The 23,889-nt window shown below is 44.2% G+C and overlaps 1 protein-coding gene across 1 annotated transcript in view; it reads left to right on the forward strand.

Moving 5' to 3' along the window:
• Positions 1-6,127, forward strand: part of CDC25A (cell division cycle 25A) — a 25,075-nt gene extending 18,948 nt beyond the window's left edge. Inside the window, exons 14-16 of the mRNA XM_032786600.2 lie at positions 599-729; positions 1,079-1,190; positions 3,445-6,127. Of these exons, the coding sequence (XP_032642491.1) occupies positions 599-729; positions 1,079-1,190; positions 3,445-3,585 (384 nt within the window). The 3' untranslated portion in view covers positions 3,586-6,127. The remainder of the gene's footprint in view (positions 1-598; positions 730-1,078; positions 1,191-3,444) is intronic.
• The last annotated feature ends 17,762 nt before the right edge of the window (positions 6,128-23,889 follow it).

Genomic DNA, 23,889 nt, shown 5'->3' on the forward strand with positions numbered 1-23,889 from the left:
AGGGGTCACCAAATGAAATTAATGGGCAGCAGGTTTAAAACAAATAAAAGGAAGTTCTTCTTCACGCAGTGCACACTCAACTGGTGGAACTCCTTGCCTGAGGAGTTTGTGAAGGCTGGGACTATAACAGTGTTTAAAAGAGAACTGGATAAATTCATGGAGGTTAAGTCCATTAATGGCTATTAGCCAGGATGGGTAAGGAAGGTGTCTCAAGCCTCTGTTTGTCAGAGGATGGAGATGGATGGCAGGAGAGAGATCACTTGATCATTGCCTGTTAGGTTCACTCCCTCTGGGGCACCTGGCATTGGCCACTGTCGGCAGATAGGATACTAGGCTAGATGGACCTTTGGTCTGACCCAGTGTGGCCGTTCTTAAGTTTTGAAGGCTAAATCCTACCAATGTTGTGCAGTCACCCAAGTGACCACAAGAATGGGAGCTGTTCCAGCAGAGAGAGCGCTGCTCTCCAAGGAGTGGGAACAGCTTTCTGTTACCAAAGGATAGCAAAGCTAACTGTGCTCAACAAGAAAATAGAAGTGGCTTTGTTACCTCTCCCCTCCTAACTTGTGCTGTATGCTCAGTTGTGACTCTGTCTTCCCAGGGTGCTGTAAACCTCCACATGGAAGAGGATGTGGAGGATTTCCTGCTGAAGAAGCCTATCATGCCATCAGAAAACAAACGAGTAATAATAGTTTTCCACTGTGAGTTCTCCTCAGAGCGGGGTCCCCGAATGTGAGTATCTGAGCACGGTCCTACCTATGCTGAGATCAGAATCGCACAGCTGTGCTTATTACACAGTTGTTACTAGTAAGCTTTTGAGGATGGTTTAAGACTTTAGGTAGCAACATGTCAACCGCTTATGCAATTTACTGTAGTAGGCGCTGGCTCTGTCATTTCTGATAGACAACTAGTTTTCAGAATCTGTCTGACAGTACAGCATGTTTTTCCTAACAGAGGGTGGCTGGCTGCTGTACTCTGTTCTTTGAGTAACAGGAGGCACAGGTTAAGAATGTGGTTTGCACAAATATAACTACCTTTCTAAACTCAGGTTTATAGGTTTTAACCTCTGTCCCTATTACAGGTGCCGGTTTGTGAGGGAGAGAGACAGACTGGGGAACGAGTACCCCAACTTGCATTACCCAGAGCTCTATGTGCTAAAGGGGGGCTATAAGGACTTCTTCTTAAGATGCAGAGTAAGGATCGCTCATTTATGAACTTCTCATTGCTCTTCTGTTTTCACTCTTCACAACAGGGATAACACTGAACAAATGCCTCTCTCTCTCCAGCTATATTCCGCTATAGGGCTTAAATTGTGCTTCTGAACAGATGAAGAGTAATTCACTGCACTATACTTCATTCTTCTTGCTCTTTTTACATAATGGTCTTGCTGTGCTACAACACTAGATTGATTGATTGCAATGATTAACTTGCCATTTGAGGAGTTTTTATAATAAAGGCTGTGACCAGGGTCCCAGTGGGGGCCAGCTGTGATCACTCAATTAAGTGAACTGCAAAGAATGGGGCAGCCAAACCCCAAAAAGCTGGTGGATATTCCAATACTTAGTTTCACCAACCAGCATAAAACAGCTTCTTTATTACCTTACTGGTTACTCAGAAGTCCAAACAACACAGTTCCCTTAAAGTGATCCAGCCTCAGGCCTCCATACAGGTACCCAGCTAAAATATGATGATTTCTGAAAATCTAGTTTCACCATATAAAAGAAAAGGTTCTACCAATCCCAAAGGATCGGATACATTACCTCCCAGGTTAATGAATGTTTCAGATCTTACCCAAATACACGCTACAGCCAATTCTTATTAACTAAACTAAAAATTATTAAAAAATAAGAGAGAGAGTATATTTAAAAGATCAATATACATACAGACATGAGTTCAATCCATTGAGGTTTAGATTCATAGCAGAGATGGTGAGCTTTGTACTTGCAAACAGTTCCTTTAGAATTCAGTTCATAGGTCATAGTCCAATGTCCAGTTTTCATATTCAGGGCATACCAGCATAACTAGGACCTCAGTCTTACGACTCAAACATCCCCCGATGAAGCTTAAGCAGATCTGAGATGACAGAATAGACCCAAAGATCTTTTATTCAATTTCATGTCTGTTTTGACAAGTTGGAGTTCCTCAGGGAACAAAAGGTCATTAGGATGACTTTGAAGGAGGTCCATCACCAGTACTTAGCTGTACAAATTAACATAAGGCTATTTGCTTGTTCTTCCTCCATTCACAATACACTTCAACAAGAGATGAATACCATGATATCCCATTTTTACAATTCATTTAAATGATATCAAAATACAGCATAGACAGGGACTGTTGATTACATTGTCGACCCTACTCAGACATATATAATACACAAAAACACAAACATTATCTCCCCTAATGTCTTTTGAGGGTTATTTATTTTGCAGGATGTTCAACCCTTTCTAGCCATGCATCTCCAGGCTCTTGTCTAAACCCTCTCCACACCTCAGAGCTTCCTACTGTTGTCACTCCTGGCGCTCACCAATGTCTCTTGGATGAGGTATAAAATTGACCTTTTGTAGTTACAAAAATCCATGGCATTCTTCATGAAAGCAAGAACAATGGAGAAACATGGGGTTTGTCATTGTCTGATGCTGTATGGCGAACAAAAGGCTGAGTTTTTTCGAGTAGATTCTCGGCTTGTTTTTACCTTAGAAATATCAGGAATGTCAAATCTGGTCTTTGCTGGGGCTCTTCCATGTATGCTCAGCCCTTAATTTGAAGGGTGGTATTAAATCTTACAGCTTTTTCTGCCTTAGTGCATTTAAAATTTTGAATAAAAATTGTTTTCCATCTCAGTCAGGTTCATTTTCTTGGTGCCATGTACTTATTCTACTAGTTCTCCAGCTAGCTCTCCATACTATTCCAGCATAGGCAGGGAATGTGGTTTTAAAAAAAAAAAAAAAGTGCTCTCCTCCTCCACTTCCTAGCCTTTCTATTGCAAATAAACCCATTTCTTTTTATTGACGTGCTAGCCAAATTTCAGATAGAGCAGCTAGATCTACCTTCCTGTGTTCCCCATACACTTTCAGGATAGACACTTTCTCTTTTCTAAATGGCTGAGAGTGTTGCTGTGTTCTGTTGGTTTCATTGGTGGGAAGAATGTTTCTTGGTAAGAAACTCAACTGCTTTGAGAGAGCTATCTTTAGGAGGGGGATGTCAAGCAGAGCTGAGTGATGAGTTCAGTCTGTGAATGTTGGCTTAAACCAACTTAATCAGTTGTTAAATTGCAATTTGGGGCCTGGATCTAGATGCCATGGTGATAGGATGGTTGGGCAGTTGTATGGATGGTTGTAAGCATGAGTTTGTTTGCTTGAGGCCTGGGGTCAGACAGGGTTCAGATAGGAATGTCATTTGTACACGAAGCAATGACAAATTGAAGTGAAACCAGCTTTTCTTTCCCAGAACTATTGTGAACCCCAGAGCTACCGCCCCATGCACCATGAGGACTTTAAGGAAGACTTGAAAAGGTTCCGCACAAAAAGTAGAACATGGGCAGGTGAAAAGAGCAAAAGGGAACTGTACAGTCGCCTGAAGAAACTCTAAGGGCTGTATTGGTGGGCAGCAGAAGACTGCTCACCGTGCAGGAAAACAGAAGTGGGAGGGGAGAATAGTGTATCTGTTCCTTGGTCATGATTATCTTGCACCAGCTCACTCCATGGACGTCTTCGCATTCTTGTCAGTCTTGCTGGAAGTGATAAGAGAAACAATATGGAACTCTTCTATTCACCATGCTGCTCATGTGGACCTAAAGATCTGACTGCAAAGATGACTTTTTTCTGTATGCCTTCCTCAGTGTGGTTCATGGAAATGGATTCTCTTCTATGGCATACGTAGAAACAGCTATCCAACAGCCTATTGTAGGTGCAGTGGCTTGAGCTGCCATGTGCCATGTAAGTGTTAATGGTGAGATTATTTTAGTGCCTGTTTTAAAACTATGCCTTATTTTATTATTTAAGTACAGTCGAATGAAGCTAATACCACTGCAGGTGAGTCATCTGGATTGCACTGAGACCTCATTTCTGCTAACAGGCAACCTACCATGGGGTTCTCAAGTCTTTCCTTTCAACCACAGCGCTGATTGGTTTTTGTTGGCAGTGTAACGTGCTGTAGTGAAGTGGAGAGTGGTGCTTCCCTATGAGGTTTCTCACCCAACGAAAATGCAACACCTACGGGAAGCCTACTGACAGTATAATGGGAAACTGCTTGTTGTGCAGATATCATGTTCGTTTAATTTATTCTGTGACCTAGGTTGCTTTATTTTATATTTTAAATTCAGAAACTTCTCCTTAGCTGTTTCATTAAATCTGAAGAAACCACCATTTCAAAGCAGGCAGAATTACTGCCAGTTCCCGTAAGCCAGAGAGCAGGTTGCTTCTGGTGAACTCTGAAATGCCAGGTGGCAAACCTGATTATGTATTTATTGTTGCCAAATTGAGCAGTGATGGAGCAGCATGTTGCTGCTTCTTTCAGTTCTAGTTATTATCATGGTTTATATCTGGAAGAAAACCTGGCTATGTGGAATCATGCTTATCCTGTCATTTGCAAGTTGATTTGCTTCTCAGTGAAACTTCAGCCACCTCCCACTGTGCTAAAACTACTTCAGCAGCTATGAATTTTTTACTTCAGATGTTTACAACGGTTTGTTGGAAGGACAAAGCAAGAGAGGAGCCTACAGCCAATGAGCTTTCACCATCAGTAGATAGTTGATGCTGGTAAAAGGAAAAACTTTCAAAGGCCAGCTTTGTGTCCTCCAGTAAAATAAACAGCTAAATCCTAGAAATTAGCTACCCAAAAAAGTCTGAGGATCCCATGGCAAGAGATTGGGCCAATGTTAAACCTGTTCTAGTTGCTTCTTTAGCAACATGTAAAGCGTGTCTTGCAAATGCTAAAGCAGTCTAATGACTTAGCATGTGATCCGGCTCTCGCTTTGCGCACAGCGAGACTGTAGTATGCTGGTTTGGCAATGGCTCTGCTTCCCCATGTGCCAACATGTCAGTGAAAGCAGCCTAACTTTCCATAGATTCTCAAAGACCCTTATTTTTACCTTAGCAGAAATCCCAAAGTGCTTCAGATGGCTTGACTTATGGCCTTCAGGTCAATGTTACAAAAATGGTATTTACATCAAAGTATAGGAGGGGAAGGTTTTGTGGCGTTTTATTTTGTTTTTAAGTTTCCCATTTCCTAAGGTCTGCTGTTCAAGTTTTATTTCTTTAAGTTTCAAAAAGATTATGTAACTTTTTTTTTTTTTTTTAAATCTCTTATGGTGAATTAATAAGTGTTAAATCAGTGCTGGTGATTTACCAAACTTACAGTAATAAAAAAGGAGGGAAGGTTGTATTCCACATCCTCGCATGGTATTTTATGTTAGGAATTTCTGCAAGAAGCCCAGTGAAATGACTTAAATCTAAACTTTCTGAATTGTCAGTATTAAATCTGGGAAGGGGAAAGCTGTTATGAAATCCAATCAGTAATCCATTTGTCCAAAGCTACCTTCTGGTATATGATTACCTTCACTGTATGCAGGTGATCAGTATGTACTCAAAGCTGGCAACTTAGCAACATACCTGAGTAGAAAATCTGACGCACATTCCTCCAGTGCAGCCTGGTAAACAAATGTCATGTATGTAAAAATTGTGAAGCTGCAAGTCACATCCAAAAAAAGCAGGTGGGAGACTGTTGAGTAACAGTGGGTTTTTTTTCCCCCATTTGAAAGGGGTCATTCACTTTTGGTTTCTTGTGTAACATAACCATTATAGCAATCTGTGGCTTTACAATTGTATTTCCTGAGAACACCCCCAACTTCCTGGTATTCAAGATATTAAATGTGTGCTGAGTATCACTGTTTAACACTGCAGTGTTTGTTTTGAGTTAAGAGTTCCATGTACCCTTGTTCGGAGGGATGGAAATACAAAACCTTGTTTTATACCTGACCTTGTTCTTTTGTATGTACCCTGGTTTGAGGATTTTGTGTGGGTAGGAGGGAAGTTATACGATGTACATGGTCCTAAATAGGATCTGTACTAAAAAGAGCCTGCATCTGTAATAGACTCTTGTAGGCCGAGGGAATAAACTACCTAAAATCCAAGCTGTTTGTTTCCACTGTAGTTCCATCTTTACTATCCTTGAGCAGTGTGGTGTAGTGTGAATAATTCCCATGCTGCCTTTCACAGTTGAGAGAAGCTCTCTATAAACATCTGCAAAACCAACTCATTATCCTCCTCCAGATCTCTCCTTAAAACTCCTTTGTCATGAAGCCTACAAAAGATTTAATGGTCAGGCTGCTGGTGTGCTGAGGCCACAGGACCAAGCTTGTCTCATGTACTCCTCTGCTGGACTGTGTATCCATCCATCTGTCTGTCTCAGATATATTGGTATTGTAAACTCTTTGTGTTGGGGACCATCTTTTTGTTCTGGGTTGTACCACTCCTACACAACAGGGTCCGGGTCCGTGACTGATGCAGAAATAATACGAATAATATATACTATGAAATAAGATGTGGAACAGCATCCTCATATCACACTGAAAATAGCACAAGCCTAAGTTTAAAACAGACTACATGCATTGTATCGTTAAATTGCTTTCTACTAATTTTCCAAAATCCCTTTCACTTCACAGAATGCTTCCAGTGCAACTTTGAATGGTTCTTCTGCAAAAATGACTAAAAATGTCTCCATCTTACTCACTAGATCTGCTTCCTGGATATATTCAATCCTGTCTACTAACTTTAAAGGCAGCAGGCGTATTTGCTCCTAACTCCTGTTTTGTTAGTAAAGTCACTCCAGTCGAAGGAGGCCTTCAATCTTATTTCCATTGGTGCCCCAGAAGAACTGTCATCCCTACTCCCAATCAGTTTCAATTATGCAAACCCACTGCTAGCAGTGGAGGGTTGCACAAGTACGTATAAGGGCCTAATCTAGCCTCTAGAGCTTTTGTTACTGGCCATGATGCACAGGAAGAAAAGAACCCAGTTTAATTTCAATCCTAGGTTCTGTTTGCAAGGCTGTCAGGCTAGAGGCTTCTCAAAGCAGGACTACTAACCTAATATACTACAGGTATAACTCCAATTATTATTTATCTCCTAGAACTGGAAGGGACCTTGAAAGGTCATTGAGTCCAGCCCCCTGCCTTCACTAGCAGGACCAAGTACTGATTTCTGCCCCAGATCCCTAAGTGGCCCTCTCAAGGATTGAACTCACAACCCTGGGTTTAGCAGGCCAATGCTCAAACCACTGAGCTACCCCTCCCACCCCCAAGTGACTACAGGAGGATAATGCTGGAGTCCTAGTGATCTGAACTTTAGAGAGATTGACATTAATGCTTTTCTCCATATCCTGTGAGAAGAGAATTGTACAACTCACTATGTGGCAAAGATCCGTATGTGTTTGTTCTGGATGCTTTCCCAGTGAACACCTGCATGCTGTATTCAGGTATGTTCATAGTTTCAGAAGATAGCACTGAGATGGAGAACAGGTGCTTAGAAGTGGGATCAGAATCAAAAGCTTAAATTAAATACAGTAATGTGACTTCAAATCAGCTGTAGACTAAAGCAGAGAACTGTTCTTTCTACTTCCATCTGTTGTCCTATCAAAACTGATGTGGAAAGCTGCTTGGAGGCTGGTGAAGCTATAACGTAAGCCCTTGAATACAAAGTGAACATTTGCTTTCATATCACTTTCCATCTGTGACCCAATGGAGGAAAAATGCACCCTGTTTCTTACTGTATTGAAATCTCAAGTGTTGCAAGAGAATTTTGGTGAGTTTAAAGGCCAACAAAGGCATGTATGAAGGGAGTGCACCCTAAAAACAAGCCTTGACAGAATCAGGAGCAGGGAAGAAACTTCATGTAAAATTGCAAAATATGTATCTCTCACTGATTGATCTTTACCCTGATTCTAGGTGTCTTTATTGTAATTGACAACAGGCAAGGATCATGCTCTGCAGCTTTTTAAACCTTGTTTCCTAGCTAGGAAAATGAAGGGAGGGATTGAACCCTGGCTTAGGCTAAATGCTTTGTCAGGGCACTTGAAGCTTCCTCAGCTTGGGGTGTCAGACCATATTCGTAAATAAATAGCTTCATCAGCTGGAGGAGAAGAGAACTCCTTCAAAGATAAGACTAACTAAAATTAACCCTTTCCCCGTAAAAGCAGAATGTGATACCTTGGGACGATCTGCTTAGTACTAAATTGGACTGAGTCAGGGGGCCCAGAAGTGAGCACGTCTAGGGAAAACAAAACATCTGCCAGTGAACTTCATTGTTTGATAGTGAAGGTGATCAATACCAGCTGTCAATATGCTAGCCTCATCCACATCCGGAAGAGCAAATATTCTTGCCCTGTTCTAATCAGCTAGTCCAGACACAATTATGTCTCTGTTCAACATCATTTTTCAGAAGCCATATTTGTTTCCACTATATTCCTCTGTAGGCAACAGAGACCGCTGCCATCTTCAGATGATTCTCTAATGTGGCACAATTACGAAGTTACGTAGTCTGTGATGTTGAGAGGAGCAATGATATCTAATTATCAAACTTTCTCCTCCCCCACAACCCCGTGGACTAATGCTAAGCTCCCAGAGGCTCAGAAAGATGGTACTAAATTACGTACTTCACTGTACCTCATTCATCACACTGATTCTCTTATCAATATTATGCAATTCAATTAAAGGTAGGTCTCCTCTAAACAAGACTTTGTATTGTGTATCCAGTAAGCGGGAGGTTGTTACACTAGATCTAAGTGCAGCCACACAGTGGAGTTGTTGCTTATTTAAAATGGTGTGTCTGGTTGCCTGAAGGTGAAGGTGGATAATACTGCATTGGGTATGTCAGTTATGCAGTATCCTCTTTTATAGGTAAGTTATTCCAGTTGTAATAGTAAGCTCTGCTTGGATTGTATACTCTTTAGGGCAGAGACCTTTGTTCTGTGTTTCTACATAGTCTGGTGCAGTGGGTTCCTGGCCTGTGACTAAGGCGATACAAACAAGTGCATAGGTGTATTCATAGTATAGGAGGCAGGTACAGTTTATACTGTGTCGGAATGTTTGATGCAACATACCCAGAAAGCAGGTTTTTGCAACCAGGTAGGTGGTTACATTTTACCAAAGTCTTGGAAACCTCACCTAGCATAAACTCAGTTAGTGCGACATTTCAATTCTCCGCTATGTTAAGAAAATGATTCCTTTATTGTTACTGGTGGGAATGTGATGGTTTGACCCACAGACTCCTGACAGAGAAGGTGTTTTGGGAGTTTTGCATGGCAAATCTTTAGAGCAGAGCGGGGATGACAAGGGATTACTAGCTATCATTCCTTTTCCAGCCTCCTTGGAACTCATTTACTACTAGCTGTTCACAGCTGTCAGGTTCTGTTGAGGGCATTGAGGTGGGGTGCCTCTGTTTAAACAGGTCCTAGGGTTACCTGCCTCCTTCCATGTTGTACATACTCTCATCTTGGGAGGGCTATTTTCAGTCATAACTGATCAGGATTTCCCATATAGTTGGAAAATGGTGTGATGTGCTTTCTTGCATGCTTGTGTCATTATTTTTCTTTGTTCTTCAACCACCACCCAAAAAACCCTGCCAAAACAAGATATTCCCTGGGGAGATGAGAGAGAAAAACGTGACAGATGTTAGTCACGTTGCTTAATGCACTGCTAGGAGCTGCTCAGGTACCATGGTGATGAGCACAGTATAACAACCTATATAAAACAGGACTGAAGAATAGCTTCTCTGTAATTATATTTTTATCAAATAGTAGGAAACCGGACTTTTTTTAACCAGGCCTGGATTCTGTACATGGGAGGGGGGACCTTGCAAGGCCTCATCCCTATCGCTGTCCCCATCATGATGAGGGCTAGTCCGGTTTCAGCAGACAGGAGTTCACATCAACCGTACTCCGACCCCTCCCACAAAAAAAGAGCACTAGTTGGCAGCCTCAGCAAAGAGGCCTGGGAGTTGGGTAGTCCACAGAGATTGAAATCCTCTTAGCTCTACAGGAGGTCCCTCCAGAATAGGCTAGAGGTCATTGGCAAGAGACAGTTTGCGGAAACTTGCCTTTACCATGGCTTGTGCGTCTGGTCTGTGTGTGGGTCAAGGGCCTTGGGCGCCAGGGCCGGCAGTGTCACTAGTACAACATGCAAAAACTTTTCCTTTTTTTTTACAAATCTGCATCCAAATGGGAGCAACACCTTAAGTCAGGCTGCAGCGCCTGCTGGGAAGTAACAAGCCTTAAACTGTACTTAAATGTCATGTTCAGTCATATTTAGTACATATTTAAATACTATAATCAGTGCATTCTTCCTCCAGCCTTTGAACAGTGAGGGAATTGAACAAATAGAATTGACTCCCATTTCTGTGAATTAATTCCTCCATTTTTACTAACAATAATGAAAATACTTCACTGTTTCCATAGCACTTCTTGGCCATAAATCTTCAAGTGGGTGAGTATCATTATCCTTCTTTTAAGAGAGGAAGGAAACTGAGGCTCCAAGGGGGGCTTGTCCAATGTGAGTGTGACTCCAGCAGTGCTGGGAACAGAACACAACCCCTGCCTTCAAGGCAATGGCCCCATCCACTGGAGAAGATTTCCACATCCTCCAATTAAATAAGTAACCATCCTTCAGCCCAGCCAAGGTCTGGAGGGTCTTTCAGCCTCTCCTAAGAACCATAGGTTCCCCGGGCCCATCTCAGCTCAGGAGCCAGGCTTTAATTTTAATCTGGCTGAGCACCATTAACAAACTTAATCTGTTCAAATGCCGAGAGTCAAGGTCTTAAATTTGATCCCAACACTTTTTCTCATTCAGGGAATGTGGCCTATCCTAGCTATAGGAAAATGTCAGGCTTATCAAAATCTCTGCATTTCTAGAGCTGGTTGGAGGACTGAGCAGACACAGTGGAAGGATGATCTGGTTAAAGTGCTAGTCAAGGAGTCAGATCAGAATTCCCCTGCAGCCTCACTTGAAACCTTCCTGTCTTTTTCCTGCACTGTAAAGGGGCTAGCACTGCCCTGTCCCACGTAGGGGTTCATTACTGCTTGTGAAGTGCATTGAAAGCCTTGGAGGGAAGGGGCAGAGAAAAAGGGCACAGTCTTTTACATGGAAAAATTGAGCAGCAAGTAGGGAATTGCTGAAGTTTGTCATCAGGCTTGACCGCTCCCTGAGAGTGCACAGCTAGGAAGTCCACTAGATGGGACTGTAACGTCAGTCTGTACCAGAAACTCCAGATATAAAATGGGGGGGGCGGGGGTTGTACCATATTAACTGCTGATAGCCCATGCCTCTCTACAGTCAGCCTGCACCACTGCTCCAGGTGAAGGGCTTGCTGGCTTTAGGCTGAGATGGAGGAGAACAGATGGTCTTGTGGTTTAAAGACTGCAGTACATGCTGGTAAAACTGTGTTTGGTGTCTGGTTCTCTCTGTGATTTTAGGCAAGTCAAACATTTTCCTCTGCCTCAGTTGCCCAGCTGTAGAACAGAATATTACATGTCTAACTCCCAGATGTCCCAATATTAATGGATGACTGGGTGTGAAGGGCTTTGAGATTCTCTGGAAGATGCTATAGAAAGGCCAAGCATCCCAGTGATTTATGCAGCCTGATTCAAGCACAAGGGCAAGCGGGTACTGTCATCTTGTATTTTATTGCTAAAAATAAGTTTCTGGCTCCTCTGGAGCTGCACGATGTGCTGAGGTGATGCAGTGAGATTTCACAATTAACTCCCTTTTTCTGCTGCCTCCTTGCAGGGGCTGAATACAGCTCTGATCCTGTTAAGTCTGGCACTACCCTGATGAATCGCTGCAGGATCTCAACATGCAAAGCAGCTGTTTGGCAGGGGGTGTGCATAGTTCATCTTAATAGCTATTGGATTTTTCAGTCCCAGGATTCCCTGTGTATGAAGGGGAGAGGCCATCCACCCCTAAAAGCTGCTGGAGATTGCAGGAGTGTTCTGGAAGTGGTGGTTATTAGCTCTTTCTGAGCGGAGCCCCTTCAGTTCTTTAGCTAACCCCATACTGAGGCAATGGTTGCATACTGAAAGCGCCAGCTACCGCGTCACTAACCGTTACTGCAGCTCCCTGGGGCCTCCTCAGAACTTGTTTCCCCAAAGTTAGAACTCACTCCAGATCACAGGATTTTGACTTAGCCTTGGGCTCCAAACGCTGGCAGTTTAGTTTCATTTGGCTCATATAAAACATGAATTCTTGACTTTGGGCTGTTTTTAATTCCCATCTCTGCCCTAGATTTTATTTAGGTTTATAGACATAATAAAAAGTCCAATCCAAAGGGGCTACCCACCTTGCCATTCATTGCTTAGTTTCCATCACAAGTAAATACCCTACCCCCCCTTTTCTGTCTCCTTCCTTCTACCCCAGCCTGTGTGGAAATCCCCAAAGCATGAAGCCTGATCTATCAGACCAGAGAGGTATCTATTGTGAGGGCCTCCACTGAGCTCACCATGACACAGGTCAGGCTTGTGAGAGGTGGTGTCCCAAGTAGGCCAACCCCAAATCCCTGGTGGACCTTAATTACTCTCTAGGTAGAGCCTTTGTTTGGAAAGGATTCTATGTCACTAAAAAAAAAATAAATCTTAAACTGAATTTTCCCCGAGGACCAGAGAAGGTGGGAGTGGGAGAATATCACCTGCAAGATTAAAATTTCAGAGAAGCCCATTTTGGGGAGAGAGAAAAAATCACTTGGGGTTAGTGTAGCTCTGCCCAGGCTCCCATGCATGCTGTCCTGCTCAGCTGTGCCTCCTGGGAATTCTGAGTTGATCACCACGCATCTGCCGCAATGTTCAAACAGCACGGCTATAAGTCAAAGGGGCCTATGGGCGACCATATCCCCTCCACCACTGGCTTGCGAGGGAAGCTTGCCCAGCCACATCTGTACAAGGAGCGCTTTACTGGTGTAGGATTACCAATATACAATGCTGGCAAAGTGTTCCAGGGGTGCATAACTATACTGGCAGCTGGTATAGCTGCTTCTACGCTAGGGAGTTCTAGCACTGCTCCATTGGTTGGGTCAGACCTTTTCACACACCTGCCCAACAGAGCTATGCTGGCAGAAGTCTGTAGTGTAGACCTGGCCTTAATGCCCGTGGGCCTCTCTTGATTTGCTTGATGGCCAGACTGCCCTAGGAGAAAAGGTGATATTTAAAAATATAGCCCCCTCTAGCCTTAAACCTGACAAGTTAAGTCTGTAAGCCAGCAATGCCCCTCTGCCATGTACATTGGCCAAACCGGACAGTCTCTACACAAAAGAATAAATGGACACAAATCTGACATCAGGAATCATAACATACAAAAACCAGTGGGAGAGCACTTCAACCTCTCTACCCACTCAGTGACAGAATTGGTGACAATTTTACAATAAAAAAACTTCCAAAACAGACTCCAAAGAGAAACTGTTGAACTCGAATTGATATGCAAACTAGATACAATCAATTTAGGCATAAGTAGAGACTGGGAATGTCTGAGCCATTTCCCATACTGAATCGATTTCCCCATGTTAAGTATTCTCACAGCTTCTTGTCCAACTGTCTGAAATGGGCCATCTTGATTATCACTACAAAAGTTTTTTTTCTCTTGCTGACAACAGTTCATCTTAATTAATTAGCCTCTTAGAGTTGGTTGGGCAACTCCCACCTTTTCATGTTCTCTGTACATATATATATCTCCTCACTATACGTTCCAGTCTATGCATCCGATGAAGTGGGCTGTAGCCCACGAAGCTTATGCTCAAATTCATTAGTCTCTAAGGTGCCACAAATACTCCTGTTCTTTTTTCTCTAAACCATACTGACTATATTAGGTGCTAAGAAATGAGTTAGGTAAGGTCCTTTAAAACACTACTTTCTTCTTAGTTTAGACTAGGGTGACCAGAGGTCCTGATTTTGCAGGGACAGTTCCAATTTTGGGCTCTTTTTCTTATATAGGCTCTTACTACCCTCCACTCCGTTCCAATTTTTCACATTTGCTGTCTGGTCACCCTAGTTTAGACAAGCCCTATCTGTCCTCACCTGAAATATGGTTACCTGGTTCTGTTGGGAGGAGGGGGGAGATTAATGTTCGCAAAAAGGTCTGCAGAAGGTAAAGCACCACAGCTCTAGTGCGCAGTAGAGGCAGGAGCAACAGTGTCTCCTGAGCAGCCAATCCAGTACTGCCTCCTCTAAGTTGTCAGAGCTCTTGTGCACATAATGATTTCATGCATCTTCCAGGGAGGAGGGGCAGCCCCAGGCTCCCTGGCTAGGCCTGCTTCTGCGCACATGAATTGCTAACAGAGCAGGTGCAGAGAGAGCACTAGCTGTTAGCAGGCCTGAGGAGCAAACAAAACCTGCCCCAGGGGAGAGCTGGCTCTGGGAAACGAATAGCTGCATGAATGGCATTGTGTCCTAGGCCTACCCCCCTACCATGAAGGTGGGCGAGGTGCATTGATTATGTCTCTATTTCCTCTTTGTTGCCTAGATGCTTGAGAGCCATGTGCCGCCCCCCTTCTCTCCAGGAGGTGAAAGAAGCAGCCCCTTGCCTCATTAGGCATCACTCGCCTGCTGGGAATGACGCTGTCCCTGGCGCTCTCTGTGATTCTAGGCTGTTTTGTGTAGCTGGAGCAGAATTGGCTGGTGGGCAGAGGGAAGTGCGTTCTTAAGAAGATGAGAGTCAATGTAAGGGGACAAGAATGACTGCCAGCTGCTGAGGGAATGATGTGATTAAAGGAGGGACAAAGAGGCAGCGAAGGGGGTAATGGATGGAGTAAATGATGCGGGGGGCTCTGAGGGCAGGTAGGGGACCTCCGCTCTCCTAGTTTGGAAACACGCACCCATAGACATGTCCTCTCTGCTCCTGCTCTGGTAGGAGCCTCCCAGCTTTTCTTGCACATGCTCCCCTTCATGCCTGGCCAAACTGTGGGAGGAGGTAGGGGGAATCAGGATTTTCAAACAAAGGCTGAATATGAGCTGTCTGGCTGGTTGTCCCCCCTGCACCCACCGCCCATATCCATGGCTTTCTGCCTCAGCGGGCAGGGCCGGTTTCTGTCCGCAGCGCAGTGCGGGTCAGGCTGGGGGTGCTCCAGCCAAAATGTTCTACAAGTTGGGTGTGGGTAGATGTGAATGTGTGGCTGGTCTGTGCTGGGGTGTGGCGGGGGGGCTGTTGTGTGCTTGGGGCTGGGGTGTGGCAAGAATCGGGGGGGCTGTTGTGTGCTCAGTGTAGGGGTCCCGCTGTGTTATTTCATAGCTATAATATCTGTTTGTTACCAATAACAATCCAGCTAATCCTAGCCCCTGCTGCACTGGTACCCTGGCCCTGTGAGAGCTAGACAGTGCCCCGCACACACACACACACCCCCCTCTGCCGGCCCGAGAGCCTCCACACTTGTCGACTCCTCTAACTAGCCCCATACTCCCTCCTTCCATGGCGGCACAGCCCCCAGTGCTGCTCCCTGTTTGAAAGGCTGCACTGCTGGCTCCTAGATCCTACATTGGCACCGCCATGCCAAGTCACCCCATTCTCCCCTGGGCTGCCTGGACGTCTGCGCCGCTTGGAGATGCTGTAGGGCGAAGCAATTGCAGCCACGGTGCCCCATGGTGGCCCTATGGGGCCATGAACTGCTGTTGATGAGAGAGAAGAGCTGAGCCAGAAGAGGAGTTTGTTTTCCCTCCCCCCTGTGGCGCTCTCATGAGTGGGGTGGGGGAGCTCAGCGGCCCGCCCAGGCTGGCACACATGGGCCATGCAGAGACCACTTGCCACTTCCCCCTAAGGGGAAAGGACCTCCCCCTGGGGCCCACACAGAGGGGACCATGATGGGAGCCCCACAGGAAGGTAGAGGTATTTGGTCTGGGAACAGGCCACAGAGCGGGAAGGAGGAGCTGGAATTTGCAGCTGGCGAGGAGGGACAGGATAGCCTGGGGGCCAGAGCTGAATTGACAGAGGGGAGGAGAGGTGCAGAATGGATGAATCTGTGGCAAGGGGAGAGAACTGGATTGGAGGGTGAGCCCTGGCTCTAGCTACAGTTGATGGGCCACTACTTGTGAGGCGCAAGAGGTGAGCGCAGGCATCCCTGGGAGAAGCAGTCTGGGGAGCTGCGAGGGAGAGAACATGCAATGCTCAGGATCACCGTGGCCCGACCAGCAGCTGGTCCAGGGGATGAGGCAGGGTTAGAACTCCCTTCCCCGACCAACGTCAAGTCCCTTTTGTAGCATCTAACAGCTCCGGAGGAGAGAGACGGTCACAAAGCAAAGCTGGAAGCATCCCCCGTTATGCATATAACACAAGCTTGGCTGGGAAAATCAGAACACTGTCCAGATTGTTATGAAAGCCTGTGGGATAGCTTGGGAGAGACAGATAGGAAAGTAGGAGAGGAAATGGCACAGCCCCAGTGCATCTGGGAGTGCTCAGTAATGCTGGAAGGTGGGTGTGCAGGACAAGCCAATGGTGCGGGAGAGCCTGAGAGAATGCAGTGCCACTAACCGGGAGTAGTTAAAGGGTCGTGTCCTGAGGAAGCCTGGATTGTGAAAGGACTGTACAATTTAAAATGAAAGGCTCTCAGAGAAGGAGTGCTTCGAACACCTCAGGAAGAAAGAGAGAGACCCTTCCTGGAAGCTTGTCAAGGTATTATTCCCACTTTGAACTTTAGCGTCCAAAGAGTGGGGACCTGCATGTACCCTTCTAAGCTTAGTTCCTAGCTTAGATCTGATAGCGCTGCCACCAACCAAAAATTCCAGTGTCTGGTACACTCCCTGTCCCCCAAAACCTTCCCTGGGGGACCCAAGATCCAAACCCCTTGGGTCTTAAAACAGAGAGAAATAAACCATTCCCCTTCCTTTCCTTCTCCTAGACTTCCCCTCCTTTAGTTACCTTGAGAGATACACTGATCCAAACTCCTTGGATCCTAAAACAGAGAGGAATTAAGCTTCCCTTCACCTCCTTTCCCCACACTAATCCCCTGGTGAGTTCAGACCCAATCCCCTTGAGTTTTAAACAAGGAAGAAAATCAATCAGGTACTTAAAAAGAAAGCTTTTAATTAAAGAAAGAAAAAATAAAAATTAGCTCTGTAAAACCAGGATGGAAAATGTTCACAGGGTCTTCAGCTTATATAGACTAGAGGGACTCCCTCCCCCCTAGCCTAAGTTACAGCAAACAGAGGTAAAATATCCTTCCAGCAAAATAAACACTTGCAAGTTAAGGAAACAAACATAAGCCTAATCCACCTTTTCTAGCTAGTACTTACTATTTTGAATGTGAGAGGCTGTTTCAGAAAGATTGGAGAAAGATCTGGGTGTACGTCTGGTCCCTTTTAGCCCCAAGAGCGAACAACAAACAAAACAAACAGCACAAACAAAGACTTCCTCCACAGAGATTTGTCTTGGTCCCCCGAATTTGGTCCTTTGGTCAGGTGTCATCCAGGTTCATGAAGCTTTCGTTAAACCCTTTCAGGTAAAGAGACATTAACCTTAACCATTGTTTTATGAGGTGAGCGTAACTTTATCTATAATCTTAAAAGGCGCTATGTTAGCATCATTGTTGCATTTAGAGTCATTTAGGAGCTTCAGTCGGTGATGGCCACATTTATGGAACAAGCTGTATAATGAACAAAGAATGGTCATACTGGGTCAGACCAAAGTCCATCTAGCCCAGTTTCCAGTCTTCCAACGTGGGGCAATTGCCAGGTCCAGAAGGAAAATCATAGAGGTGACAGGAAACAGGTAACCATCAAGAGTTCATCCTGTTGCCATTTCCGTAGTTTCTTGGCAAACAGAGGCTGGGACACCATCCTGCCCTTCCTGGCTAATAGCCTTGGTGACTGTCCTCATATTGATTCATCTAGTTCTTTTTTGAACTCTGTTATTGTTCTTGACTTTCACTCAGCTCTGGCAAGGGAGTTCCAAGTGCTTGTTGTGTGAAAAGTATTTCCTTTCTGTTGTCTTTAAACCTGCTGCCTATTAATTATTTGGTGGACCTCTTAGTTCTTTGTTATGAGAGGATAAATAACACCTTATTTATTTTCTCCACACCAGTCGAGTTTTATAGAGGTCTATCATATCCCCCCGTTAGATCATCTCTTTTCCAAGCTAAAGTTTCCTGTCATTGATTAATCTCTCTCATACAGAAGCCATTCCATACCCTATCATTATTTATTGCCCTTTGCCCTTTTCTGAACTTTTTCTAATTCCAATATATCTTTTTTGAGATGAGACAACCACATCTGCACACAATATTCACTATGTAGGTGTACCATGGATTTATATAGAGGCAATATGATATTTTATGTTTTATTATCTATCCCTTTCTTAATGGTTCCCAACATTCTGTTCACTTTTTTGACTGCTGCTTCACATTGTGTGGATGTTTTCAGAGAACTGTCCATGATGACTCCAACATCGCTTTCTTGAGTGGTAACGGCTAATTTAGACCCCATCATTTTATATGTATAGTTGGGATTATGTTTTCCAATGTGCATTATTTTGCATTTATCAACATTGAATTTCATCTGCCATTTTGTTGCCCAGTCACCCAGTTTTCAGAGATCTTTTAGATAGTTGCAGTCTGCCTGGGACTTAACTATCTTCAGTAGTTTTGTATCATCTGCAAATTTTGCCACATCACTGTTAACTCCTTTTCCCCGAACATTTATGAATATGTTAAATAGGACTGGTCCCAGTATAGACCCCTGGGGGACACCACTATTTACCTCTCACCATTCTGAAAAATGGCCTTTTATTCCTGTCCTTTGTTTCCTTTCTTTCAACCACTTACTGATCCATGAGAGAACCTTCCCTCTTATCCCATGACTGCTTACTTTGCTTAAGAGCCTTTGGTGAGGGACCTTGTCAAAGGCTTTCTGAAAATCTAAATACACTGTGTCCACTGGATCCCCCTGTCCATATGCTTGTTGACTCCCCCTCAAAGAATTCTAGTAGATTGGTGAGGCATGATTTCTCTTTACAAAAACCATGTTGACTATTCCCTCAACAAATTGTTAATCTATGTGTCAACCAGTTTGCCTAGTAATGAAGTCAGGTTTATCAGCCTGTAATTGCCAGGATCACCTCTGGAGCCCTTTTAAAAAAATTGGCTATCCTCCTGTCATTTGGTACAGAAGCTGATTTAAATGATAGGTTTGATAACACAGTTAGTAGTTCTGCAGTTTCACATCTGAGTTTCTTCAGAACTCTTGGGTGAATCCCATTTGGTCCTTGTGACTTATTACTGTTTAGCTTATCAATTTGTTCCAAAACTTCCTCTAATGACACCTCAGTCTGGGACAGTTCCTCAGATTTATCACTTAGTATTGGACCTTTGCTCACATTCAGGCCTCTCCTATCCCTAATTCCCTCTTAGCAGGGATAAATATAACCCCTTTCAGTTTTTTAATATATGTTTTTTCTAGCGGTTTGGGGCATGAAGAAAACCTTGTAAACATGTCCTGGTGCAGGCCTGTCAGTCTGTAGACAGCCTAGAATGATTTCTCCAGGAGAATGGGGACTTGCTCCATTCCTCTCACAAGCGTGTTTACTCTGGAATATAGTGATGATCATTAAAATATCAGCATTGTTAACTGCTGATTATTTTAATGGCAACATCAACTAATGTGCCTATCCAGTGTGGCTGGGGCATCCAGGAAAAGACCTAGTAGGACCGTGAGTTACAATGCACGATCCCATGCCATCTCCCCAAAATGCCCCCTCTTCAGCATCTCCCTGGCTTTCTGGAGGAGCAGAATACTGTCAGGGCACAGGATGGGAAGGGAATCTCATTGGGGGCTGAAGAGTAGACAGTGGAGCATGTTTCTGCTTAAGCAGAATGAACAGATTTGGTGGATTCATGGAAGGCTCATTCCGCAGCTGACCTTGGTCTCTCAGTGTGGACTCTACTCTCCGCAAGTGCAAAGCTGCTTCTTGGCCCTCAAGGGCTGTTCATGGAAGAAGGGAGCAGATACCTGTACTCCAGGGCTCTTGCTTTGTCTGCAGGTGCCAGGAGAGCAGGAGGGAGTGGCAGGTTTCCTTACTGCAGCTTTCATTTGCGGTGGCAAACGGCTTCATGGACAGTTTCAGTGGAATGGCCTTCCCCTCTTCCTGTGACAGTTTGCCCCTGAGCTGCATGGATCAAGAAGCTTCACTATTTGGTTGATCCACGTCTCCAAGTTCCACTGGTTTTCAGCTGGATGTGAAGAAGCAGAAGGGCCAAGTACAGACAGCTGATTGACAGACATTTTCTAAAACTGGGGATTGTGACCATTCAGGGGGTCGCGAGGCTATTACAAGAGGGGTCGCCAGCTGTTAGCCTCCACCCCAAACAAGCTTTGTCTCCAGCATATATAATAGTGTTAAATATATAAGTGTTTTTAATTTATAAGGGGGGGTCACTCTCAGAGGTTTGCTGCGTGAAAGGGGTCACCAGTACAAAAGTTTGAGAACCACTGTGAAATGTCAGGAAGGGAAGTTCTGTAAATATTTGTGCGGAACCCAAAGTCCAAGGAAGGCTGCTATTTTTAGAGCCCTGCATGGATACATTTGTATCCGCATCTGATCTGTGATCCAAAAAGATGGTCCATAGGTATCCACAGATTTGCACCTCCCTTCAGGGAGGTACTTACTTTGCGAACAGATACTTTGTTTTTTTTTAATTCTGAATCTGAAAAAATGAAACAGCGCATCCATTCCAGCTTTCACCCAGAATTTCATTGTACGTATCCACCTACAAAATAATGCCAGATGCCAAGAAGCAGCGCCAGCCTTTTCGTTCATACACCTTCCTCTGTGGCCTGTGTGGCATCTCTTGTCTTTGTCTTCTCCCTCCCACCAGTGTTTTCCCCAGCAATTGAAATTAGGGGGAATGTTCAAATTTACGGGGCGGGAGGAAGGGCCAATGAGGGGTGAGACCGTGAGGGCGAAGTGGGGCTGTATGGCACCATAGTAAAAATGGAAAAATGTTTCAGGACCATTTTATTAGATTTAACTCATGTTTTAAAATCATCACCCCAATTACAGCTGGCTACTCAAGCCTTCTATGAAGTACTACGTCTACATCCTTCTTGGTTTCTTGTTATAATTTTGCACAACTTTGTTAATTAACTTCTTGAATGCGTTCATCTTTGGTGGCTTCTCATGTGTCCGGTACTTCCATTCCTTCAGCTGACATGCTCATTAGTTCATTCACAGGATCAGGCAGAAGGTGACTTCTTTCAGAACACACAATTCTATTCAATGATGAGAAAAACACTCAACTGTAGCTGTTGTGACTGGGAGCAGCAAGAGATGAATTCCTATTTCTTTCATCCCAGGAAACAGAGCACAAAGATCGGGTTGAGCCACTAGTGATGATAAAAAAGAAGTTGAAGTCAAATCTTCATTAATTTGTCATATGATATTCCACTCTGTGTTCAAATTCTCTGTTCTGTCCTGATCACATGGCAGCCCCATTGCTGGTAGTGCCTCACTCCGCTCAACTGTCGGTGTTTAATAGGACAGGGATCTGTAAAAGCTACGTAGAGGTTGTGTAGAATCTAGAAGTTGCTGTTGTAGACTTTTAAGAATCAAGTCTGTGTACTTTTTCAGTTGTCTTAACAAACACTTCTTGTCCTCTTCACTTAAGGATTCAATACAAATGCCATCATTAGTCTCATAGACTCATAGGTCAGAAGGGACCAATATGATCATCTAGTCTGACCTCCTGCACAAGGCAGGCCACAAAACCCTACCCATACACATTTATAACAACCCCGAACCCATGACTGAGTTATTGAAATCCTCAAAATTGAGATTTGAAGACCTCAAGCTGCAGGGAATCCACCAGCAAGCGACCCATGCCCCACGCTGCAGAGGAAGGCGAAAAACCTCCAGGGCCTCTGCCAATCCGCCCTGGAGGAAAATTCCTTCCCGACCCCAAATATGGCGATCAGCTAAACCCTGAGCATGTGGGCAAGACTCACCAGCCAGCACCCAAGAAAGAATTCTCTGCAGTAACTCAGTTCCCATCCCATCCAACATCCCCTCACAGACCATTGAGCAGACTTATCTGCCGATAATCCAAAATCAATTGCCCAAATTAAACTATCCCATCATATCATCCCCTCCATATACTTATCAAGCTTAGTCTTAAAGCCAGATAAGTCTTTTGCCCCCACTACTTCCCTCGGAAGGCTGTTCCAGAACTTCACTCCCCTAATGGTTAGAAACCTTCGTCTAATTTCAAGTCTAAACTTCCTAATATCCAGTTTGTACCCATTCGTCCTTGTGCCTACATTAGTACTAAACTTAAATAATTCCTCTCCCTCCCTAACGTTAATCCCCCTGATATATTTATATAGAGCAAGCATATCCCCCCGGAGCCTTCTTTTGGCCAGGCTAAACAAGCCAAGCTCTTTGAGTCTCCTTTCATAAGGCAGATTTTCCATTCCTCGGATCATCCTAGTAGCCCGTCTCTGAACCTGTTCCAGTTTGAATTCATCCTTCTTAAACATGGGACACCAGAACTGCACACAATATTCCAGGTGGGGTCTCACCAGCGCCGTATATAACGGCACTAACACCTCCTTCTCCTTGCTGGAAATACCTCGCCTGATGCATCCTAAAACCGCATTTGCTTTTTTAACAGCCATATCACATTGGCGGCTCATAGTCATCCTGCTATCAACCAATACCCCAAGGTCCTTCTCCTCCTCCGTCGCTTCCAACTGATGCGTCCCCAACGTATATCTAAAATTCTTATTATTAATCCCTAAGTGCATGACCTTGCACTTTTCACTATTATATTTCATCCTATTACTATTACTCCAGTGTACAAGGTGGTCCAGATCTTCCTGAATAGTATCCCGGTCCTTCTCCGTGTTAGCAATACCCCCCAGCTTCGTGTCATCCGCAAACTTTATTAACACATTCCCGCTCTTTGTGCCAAGGTCAGTAATAAATAGGTTAAATAAGATCGGTCCCAAAACCGATCCTTGAGGGACTCCGCTAGTAACCTCCTTCCAGCCTGACAGTTCACCCTTGAGTACGACCCGCTGGAGTCTCCCCTTTAACCAGTTCCTTATCCACTTCTGGTCTGAAGTCTTTGCTTCTTCCAGCACTTTTTCAGTGGATCTCTCTCTGATTGATCCAAATGTAGCTTCCATTGCTGGACTGAGATCTGCTACTGTTGTAGCAGATGCCTGGATGGCATTGTATAATGACCCAATTGGTTTCAATAGTAGACTTATGAGAGAGAGACTGGTGATACTCTTCTCTGAACATAGCAAAAATAATCCACCAGCCTCACTACTTAGATCCATCTCATCTTGGTAGATACTTTCCAAAGCCACTAATAACAGTTGGAGTAATTTTAAAACAACATCCAAAGATCACTCATGAGAAAGCCAGCAGGTTTTCTCAAGGTGGACTAATTTGAACTTAGTCCCAGTGTATCTTCTATATTTTACAAAATATTCAGTCTTTTTGGACTCTAGCTTGAAAAAATAATATAATGAAGACATTAAAATTTGTAGCTTTGTTAATGTCTTTTGAAGAGTCTGCAGCACGTACTAGTGCTAGTTAGAGTAGATGGCCTCTGCAGTGTGTATAGGAGAGATTAGGGTTACACTTTTTTCTCTGAGCAAAGTTTGTATTCCACCATGTCTTCCAGAGAAGTTTGCAGTTCCATCAAATGCACAAGCAGCTGTCTGTTTGGGGTCCAATTGACAAGCATTTAACTCTTCTAAGATGTGGGTTGTCACAGATGCCGCCAATGTGTCTTCTATAACTTGAACATCTAGAAGTGCGTCTACTGGCCTACCCCGACATCAAGATAATGTACATAACGACTTAAGACTTGATGCCAATTTGCACTGGTGCATTAATCAGCCATGTATGCAAATTTTTTGAATGCGGTGAGA

This window comes from Chelonoidis abingdonii, chromosome 2, assembly GCF_003597395.2.
Source record: "Chelonoidis abingdonii isolate Lonesome George chromosome 2, CheloAbing_2.0, whole genome shotgun sequence".
Classification (NCBI taxonomy): Eukaryota; Metazoa; Chordata; order Testudines; family Testudinidae; genus Chelonoidis; species Chelonoidis abingdonii.